Below are 9,243 nucleotides of genomic sequence, written 5' to 3'. Positions count from 1 at the left end.
ACTAATCAGGATCTCGAGGGAGATTAGAAAACAAATACCTCAGGTGAAAAATCTTTAGTTTCACCTTCTGCTGCCAAAAGGCACAAGATTTTCTCCAAGATAATTACATAGAATCCCTACAGTACAGAAGGAGGCCATTTAGCCCATAAAGTCTGCACCGACCCTCTGAAAGAGCACCCTATCTAGGCCCACTCTCCTGCCCCATCCTAGTAACCCCACCTAACCCGCATATCTATGGACTCTACGGGACCATTTATCGTGGCCAATCCACCTAACCGGCACATCTTTGGACTGTGGGAGGAAACCGGAGCACCCGGAGGAAACCCACGCAGACACGGGGAGGACGTGCAGACTCCGCACAGAGTCACCCGAAGGCCGGAGTGTAACCCGGGCCCCCGGTGCTCAGGCACCAGTGCTAACCATTGTGCCAATTTACACCATTAAAAATTGGTCACACCATTGGGAAAGCATGTTCTTTATTTCTCTCTCCACTACCAAATCACCCTTGGCTTTTGACCGTTGCTCAGTTTCCTTTCTGCCACATGTGTCAGGCAGTAACTTGGTTCCCAAGTCTTTTGCCAGCTGTTCAGCCAACTAGTTGACACACAACGCGTGTCCCCCAAACTTTTCATCTCAACCTCGAAACACGCTGCAAAACCACACTGCACGGCTTTGCGGTAAAGCCGGCAAGTTAAGCATTTGAAAATATTTAACTTAGAATAAGGTCGGTCAGTAAAATGAAAACATATCACAAAGATCGCTGTTGTACTTGAAGCTAGTTAGTTGCCTGATGAAACAGGACAAATCTATTGTTATCTTCTCCACCGCCCCGGTTGAGTACGTCAAGTGGAATAATAGGGTAACCCTCGATCACCATTACTTCCAGAAAATCAGCTTCTATTTCAAGGTATTACTTCCAATTGCTTCAAAAGTACTCAGTGAACAGAAACCATCTTGGGTTTTGCTCAGTGCTGCACTACCTCTTTCTGCCACTAGATGCTGCTGGAGTTCAAGCCTCCAGAGCAGTGCTGCGACTCTAACCGATGAGCACCATTTCCCTCCCCCAGAATCGATGGAGCAATCAAATCGTTCCAAAAGGTTAAGAGTTCGCTGCTGAATTCAAAAAAAAGTCAACGCACACAATGAAATGATTCTGAAGACCAAATGCCTCCTCCAACTCGAAAGTTCAGAGGGATTGCAACAAAAACATTTCCTCCACTTGTTGAGGGTTACGATGTTACTTGTGAAAACTATTTCCTGAACAAGGATTTAAAACTTCTTGTGAACCAGGGAATTTTAACCAGCTGCACTGAATTTCTTTTTTTTTTTTAAATAAAAAAATATAAATTTAGAGTACCCAATTATTGTTTTCCAATTAAGGGACAATTTAGTGTGGCCAATTCACCTACCCTGCACATCTTTGGGTTGTGGGGGCGAAACCCACACAAACACGGGGCAAACTCCACACGGACAATGACCCGGGGCCGGGATCGAACCTGAGTCCTTGGCGCCATGAGGCGGCAGTACTAACCACTGCGCCACCGTGCTGCTCCAGCTGTACCGAATTTCAAGTCTCAAAAGATCTGTTGAAATAGGAAAAGTACACCCTCCAGTTCCAATCGAGATCTATTCATATTCGCTTTCCAGTTTAATACTGGACTTTTAAAATACTCCACACAGGCATTCAAAATCTTTTCCTTCACCTTTCCGATGCTGATTCCCATTAGAAGTGCTTACAGAAAAGGGGGCAAGACTGAAATGCATTCAATTACTGCGAGAAATGTTTTTTTTTTTTTAAACGGGGTTGGGAGGGGCGATGATAACTTTCAAGTGGCCAGAAGTATTATCGACATAATAAAAAATATTTATCCAACTGACCAAGACACATTAAGAGAGGAATGACGATTAGCGAAATAAGTTTTCCATTTACTGGGACATAAATATATATTTTATGTACACATACAGGTCTCAAAAGAGAACCGTCACAATTGGTCCGGTACAGAAGTCGAAGCAATAAGGAACTCGGACAGCAGAGTCACTGTTGGCACTTGTACTCGACCAGAACAGTATCTGGCAACTTGCGTCAGCTTTGGCCACTGGGGTTTGTTGGCAGCTGCCTAAATTACTTTAAAGTCGTCCCTTCCAGCTTCTTTCAGCTCCCCCCCCCCCCCGCCACACTCACACACACACACACATATACGCGCGCACGCACACACGCACTGGTTAACTGTATTGGCTGTGGAAAAATACTTGGCATCAAAGGTATTCTCCTTTGACAAACCTAGAATCAATTCTAGAGCATCAGTGTTGGCAATTGTTGTCCCATTGGGCGATGCGGCTGGGTGATGGCATCTTAATTATTTTGAGAGCTTGCTGATGACACGAATCAGGGCTGCGTTTTCATCTTTTAGTCTCTGATTGTCTGTTTTTAAGTCTGTTAAAATCTGTGAGGGCAGGGGGAAAAAAAAAAAAGATTAATGTAACACAAGAGACAATGCAATATTCATCTCAAGTAAGAGCGAGAGAGAGACTATGCTCGCGGAATTGTATTTTGCATTATCAGGCTGTTAGAAAGACAGTATCCCCTGTTCATTTGAAGGACTGAGTCTTGCTACAGATATATAACTTGTCCCATATTTTAGAGGGTAACACTTCTGAAACCTATCGCTGTTTCTCTGAAAGGAAGGAATAGCAAATATATAGAGAGTGTGAAAAAAATGGGGAAAACAAATTAAGTTCCAACTGTAACCTATCAAAGAGACGGGGAAAGACAGGGGTATGGAGCAAACCCTGGTTGAAGCATCAGGCTAACATGTCTAAATGATGGACGGCACGGTAGCACAGTGGTTAGCACTGGTGCCTCAGTGCTAGGGTCTCAGGTCCGATTCCCGACTTGAGTCCCTGTCTGTGCGGAGTCTGTGGGTTTCCTCCGGGTGCTCTAGTTTCCTCCCACAAGTCCCGAAAGACGTGCTTGTTAGGTGAATTGGACATTCTGAATTCCCTCTCAGTGTACCAAACAGGCGCCGGAATGTGGCGACTAGGGGTTTTTCACAGTAACTTCATTGCAGTGTTAATGTAAGTCTACCTGTGACAATAATGAAGATTATTATAATAAATGGCAGCATAAAAATGGACTCTTTAAAATATTATTTTGTCCTGTATGAAGTGGAGGAGCACTTTAAAAAAAAAATCTGTGTTCTTACAAGATTACCATAGAATTTAAAGTGCAGAGAAGGCCATTCAGCCCATCAAGTCTGCACTGACTCTTGGAAAGAGCACCCTCTCTAAGACCACACCTCCACCCTTTCCCCGTAACCCAATAACCCCACCTAACCTTTTGTTTGGACACCAAGGGCAATCTATCACGGCCAATCCACCTAACCTGCACATCTTTGGACTGTGGGAGGAAACCAGAGCGCTCAAAGGAAACCCACGCAGACACGGGGAGAACGTGCAGACTCCATACAGTGACCCAAGCTGGGAATCAAACCTGGGACCCTGGCGCTGTGAAGCAACAGTGCTGCCCACAATAAATAGCCTAAACTTGAAATTATGTTGAGCAAAATAAGACTTTTAGAATAGAATCACTACAGGGCAGAAGGACGACATTTGGCACTGCACTCAAGTAAAACACAGATGGTCACTTGTATTTTGCCAGAATAAAGACTGAACAAAATGAGGAAGCTCTGACGATGGCACTTGCTCTCCAATTTAGTTCCATTTTAATAAATTATGAGGTCCTACCAGCAAGATTGGCATTTATCGCCATTCCCTCATTACCCTCGAGTGCTGTGGGCCTGCTACAACAATTCAGATCTGCAGACTGACAATAAAATACACCTGGAAAAATTATACGTTTGACGATTAATTTAAAAAAAATACAATTACCTTTAGCTGCTCCTCCAGTTCAGCTGTCTTTCTTTCAAAGGCCCTTCGTTCCTGTTTTTGTAAAGAAGCAGGCAGACATTAACTACTTAGAAGATACAAAACGGCAAATTTTCCCCACTGGAAAATAACGGAAACCAAATGAAAAAAGATGGGAGATATTTCAAAAATTTCCCATTTGGATTCTGATCTTTCACAGAACAGAATCATAGAATCACATGACACAGCAGACCATTCGGCCCTTTTGTGTCTCTTTCTTTGAAAGAGCAATCCCAATTGGTCCCCACAATCCCCTTTGCTCTTGCCCCACAGCCCTGCAATTTTTGAGTGTATTTGTCCAATTGTCTTTTTGAAAGTGGCTTTTGAATCTGCTTTCCACTTCACAAAAAGCAGAACAATCAATTCACAGCACTCACGACTTGCAAAGTGCTACTTGTGAAGGAAATAACGGCAGACAGAAGATGGCCACTTACTGTGTGGGGAAACTACAGATCTCATGCAAAACTGTCTTCTTGCCAAAACATCGGGTGGCAAAAATCGCTGTTTATCCCTCTGAATGTTTACCCAATAGTCAGTGTCCATCTGACTAATAGGAACATGGGACCTGGGAGCAGAAGTAGGCCATTGGGCCCATTGAGTCTGCTCCGCCATTCAATGCGATTATGCCTGAAAATGATGTGATAATCCTCATCTCCACTTTCCCGCTTTATCCCCATAACCCTTGAACAAAGAACAAAGAAAAGTACAGCACAGGAACAGGCCCTTCGGCCCTCCAAGCCCGTGGCAACGATGCTGCCCGACTAAACTACAATCTTCTACACTTCCTGGCTCCGTATCCCTCTATTCCCATCCTATTCATGTATTTGTCAAGATGCCCCTTAAATGTCACCATCGTCCCTGCTTCCACCACCTCCTCCGGCAGCGAGTTCCAGGCACCCTTTACCCTCTGTGTAAAAAAAAATTGCCTCGTACATCTACTGTAAACCTTGCCCCTCTCACCTTAAACCTATGCCCCCTAGTAATTGACCCCTCTACCCTGGGGAAAAGCCTCTGACGATCCACTCTGTCTATGCCCCTCATAATTTTGTAGACCTCTATCAGGTCGCCCCTCAACCTCCGTCGTTCCAGTGAGAACAAACCGAGTTTATTCCACCCCTCCTCATAGCTAATGCCCTCCATACCAGGCAACATCCTGGTAAATCACTTCTGCACCCTCTCTAAATCCTTCACATCCTTCTGGTAGTGTGGCGACCAGAATTGAACACTATACTCCAAGTGTGGCCTAACTAAGGTTCTATGCAGCTGCAACATGACTTGCCAATTCTTATACTCAATGCCATATGCCTTCTTGACTATCGTCTCCACCTATGTTGCCCCTTTCAGTGACCTGTGGACCTGTACACCTAGATCTCTCTGACTGTCAATACTCTTGAGGGTTCTACCATTCACTGTATATTCCCTACCTGCATTAGACCTTCCAAAATGCATTACCTCACATTTGTCTGGATTAAACTCCATCTGCCATCTCTCCGCCCAAGTCTCCAAACGATCTAAATCCTGCTGTAAAATCTGCCCACCTCAACCATGAACATACTTAATGATCCAGCTTCTACACCTTAGGTAGACCTCTTATCCTTAAACTGTGCCCCCCGGTTCTAGTCTCTCCCACAAGTGGAAACATCCTCCCCGGCATCCACCGTGTAAAGCCTCCTCAGGATCTTAAGATATTTCAATGAAATACCTTTCATTCTTCTAAACTCTCAATGGGTATAGGCCCCAAAGTGTTCAAGGTAAGCCCCTCATCCTGGGAATGGGTCAAGTGAACCTTCTCTGAACTGCTGCTAATGAAATTTGGGAGACCAAAACTCTGTACAGTATTCCAGGGTACGGTCTCACCAAGGCCATGTACTGTTGCAGTACAACTTCCCGACATTTATACTTTCTTATCCTTGCAATAAATCCCAACAGTCCATTTGCCTTCTGAATCACTTGCTGTACCTGTTAACCTTTTGTGATTCAAGCACCAGGACACCCAGGAGTACCACGGAGGTCTGCAATCCCTCTCCCATTTAAATACTATACTGCTTTTCTATTGTTCCTGCCAAAGTGGACAAGTTCACATTATACACCACCTGTCGAACATTTTCCCACTCTACTTTTTTCTGCCTATATCCCATTGCACACCCTCTCCCCTATCTTGGTGTCATTGACAATTGAACTACTTTACAGCCGGCCCTTTAATCCAAATCCACGAGGATTGTAAACAGTTAAGGGCCCAGCAGGGATCCCCCTAGTGGCACACTCCACTAGTTTCAGCTTGCCAACCTGAAAAAGACTCTATTACCCCTACTCTCTGCTTCCTGTTAGCTAGCCAATCCTTTATCCTATCCATGTTAATATGTTACTCCCTTCATCACTTAATCTTAATACAGTCACATTTGACGTTGAATAAGTTGCACTGCAGTAACCACTGGACAGTTGGTTTTGATACATTCATCCATTGTTATATTTCTAAATTGGACTGCAGTTTTGTCGGAAAAAAATTAAATGAATTGCTGGACCAGAATTTACATGACTTACAAATCTTTCCAGCTCCAACTGTGCCGGTCTATTTTCATGCCTCCCTGGTCTCTAAAAACGGACACAAGAGTAAACATTGTGAAGAAAAGCTGGGGCAGAAGTCAGCAATGCAAAACAAAATTCCTCTCTATAGCGATAAACAAAATACTGCAGGTGCTGGAATCTAAAACAGCAGAGGATTCTGGAAAAGCCCAGCATCCGTACAGAGAGGAAAAGGGACTGTACTGCCAGGCCTGCCGAGTTTGCCCAGCATTCTCTCTTTCTCTCTATAGCATCTAATCACCTCCCGGGGTGTTCTGAAGTGCTGCACGTGCAACAAATGATTTTATGAAATCACTATTCCAATGTAGGCAAATGCACAGACGTATCTTTTTCTTTGTAAGGTCCCACAAGCAGCAAGTAAATTGAATCTATTTTTTGTGGGGTTAAATGATGGGAGACGTAATGGCTGGATTTGGCGGGGGGGGGGGGGGGGGGGATGAGGTGCTATCAGGAGAATGCTCCAGGTTTCCTCGAATAATCCTAAAGGATCTTTAACATCTACCTGAGCCACTAGAATAGGTAGCCTTGAGCTTAAAACGCTGTTCGTAGAATGGCAACTCCCAACAAGGCAGGATTACCTCTGTACTGCACTGAAACCTCAGCTTCGAATGTGTGCCCAAGCCCCGGAGTGGGATTTGAACCCATAACATTCTGTTTCAGAGGTGGGGATACTAGTGCCAGATTACACTGAGACACAGTTAACAATTTTAAATATTGCACCACGTATAATAACCTTTAGTCTCACAAGTAGGCTTACATTAACACTGCAATGACGTTACTGTGAAAAGCCCCTGGTCGCCACACTCAGGCGCCTGTTCAGGTACACGGAGGGAGAATTCAGAATGTCCAATTCACCTAACAGCACGTCTTTGGGAACTTGTGGGAGGAAACCGGAGCACCCGAGAAAACCCACGCAGACACGGGGGGAACGTACAGACTCCGCACAGACAGGGACCTAAGCCAGGAATCAAACCGGGGATCCTGGCGCTGTGAAGCAACAGTGCTATCCACTGTGCTACCCTGCTGCATATTAAATAGACAGTGGTTGTGGTACCCATTTGAATGTTGCAGGAGAACTGGATTGAATTTTCATGGTTGTACACATGGGAGGGGGGGGGAGGGGGAGGGGGGGAGGGGGGAGGGGGGGGGGGGGTTTGTTGGGTTACGTGGATACGTGGGTTTAAGTAGGGTGATCATTGCTCGGCACAACATCGAGGGCCGAAGGGCCTGTTCTGTGCTGTACTGTTCTATGTTCTAGGACTGCAGTGAAAAACGCCCACTTGGACAAGAGCGAGAGATCAGTGGGCTTTCAATCACTGCTGTCAAATGAGGTTGAGGTGAGGAAATGCAAAATCACAATGCGAAACTGAAGCATTTCCAGAATGAGCACTAATTGGTATGTATTCCATTTTTAATGTCAACGGCACACACATGGTCAATATAGCTGTATTAGAAAGAAAGCAACTAACAATATGCACACAAAAGGCAAAGACTCCGGTGATAACAGGTCCACAATGCCACAAGCGGAGGTGCACAATTAACACTTCTAAGCAAGAGGCTCACAACTTTAGTCTCTTACCTGCAACACCCTCTCCAATTCCTGATTAGCTTGTGTGAGGTAAGATTGTGCTTCGCGTAACTCGTCCTTCAATCGCACGTTCTCAGACAGGACCACCTCGTACATCTGCATAGGGCAGGAAGGCTTGCTGTGATGTGCATTGTAGTTAGGATTGCTTGACATGCAGAGTAATCACGTCAGAGCCCTGCATTTATAGTGTTATCGCACTCGTGAACTATCTCAAAGCTCTTTATGCAAGGGGTGACTAAATGCTGGCTCATTGGCAACTGTAACAGCAATTGTAACAGCAACACTGGACAAACAGCAACAGGTCAAATTACCACTTTTAAAAAAAGACATTGGGCAAGAAAGGAATAGGTGTTGAGAAGATTCTTAGTCAACTTTCAACTAAAACTATGCAACTTCAATGTCTACCTAAGTAGACGAATGGCACCATAGCTTAAGGTCTCAATCTGACATTTTACTATTGGAGGGCCAGTTTAGGTCCGGATCGAGGGCTTGAACCTTCAACCTTCTGACCAAGTAAGGAAGCATTCAAGCAAGCCAAGCTGGCACCCATTGACATAAATGATTCACCAACATAAGAGTGCTTGCATTGTCTAATAACTGGATTAGTTTAAATCCTGCTCTTTAAAAAAAAAAGTACTTTATTACAAACTGTATCAAAACAGGTCACAGCGAATAAACACCCCGGGAAACATACTTCCCAACAATCAACTATACAGTCTGTACAGATTCTTCCCCTTTTTTCAACCCTCCCCTGCGATGAACAGCTTCTCAAACACGGTCACAAACATCCCCCACCTTTCCTCAAATCCTCCTGAGGAGCCACTTTAACTCATACTTTATCTTCTCTAATCGCAGGATGTCGTACAGGTCACCCAACCAAACCGCTAGCCCCCGGTGGCGATGCCGACCACCAATCCTAGCAAAATTCGCCGCCGTGCAATCTGCGAGTCGAAAGCCAAGACATCGGCTTTCCTCCTCTCCATAGGAGCTCCGGCTTCTCTGAAACCCCCAAATATCGCAACCAAAAGGTCCGGTTCCACCTCCTCCTCCACTATCCTGGCTAAGACCGTGAACACTCACGCCCAGAATCTTCCCAATTTTTCGCAACCCCAAAACATGTGCACGTGATTCGCTGGCCTGCGCCCAAG

At 45.0% G+C, this 9,243-nt stretch overlaps 1 protein-coding gene across 1 annotated transcript in view; it reads right to left on the bottom strand.

The window, feature by feature from the left end:
* Nucleotides 1-1,783: 1,783 nt before the first annotated feature.
* Nucleotides 1,784-9,243, bottom strand: part of LOC119956270 (protein phosphatase 1 regulatory subunit 12C-like) — a 77,093-nt gene continuing 69,633 nt past the window's right edge. Inside the window, exons 19-22 of the mRNA XM_038783338.1 lie at nt 8,087-8,191; nt 6,466-6,516; nt 3,889-3,939; nt 1,784-2,444 (exon numbers count right to left, since the gene is read on the bottom strand). Coding sequence (XP_038639266.1) covers nt 2,358-2,444; nt 3,889-3,939; nt 6,466-6,516; nt 8,087-8,191 — 294 coding nt within the window. The 3' untranslated portion in view covers nt 1,784-2,357. The remainder of the gene's footprint in view (nt 2,445-3,888; nt 3,940-6,465; nt 6,517-8,086; nt 8,192-9,243) is intronic.

This window comes from Scyliorhinus canicula, chromosome 23 (assembly GCF_902713615.1).
Source record: "Scyliorhinus canicula chromosome 23, sScyCan1.1, whole genome shotgun sequence".
NCBI lineage: Eukaryota > Metazoa > Chordata > Chondrichthyes > Carcharhiniformes > Scyliorhinidae > Scyliorhinus > Scyliorhinus canicula.
The sequence above is the reverse complement of the archived record's forward strand: the minus strand, read 5'-3'. Positions and strand labels throughout refer to the sequence as shown.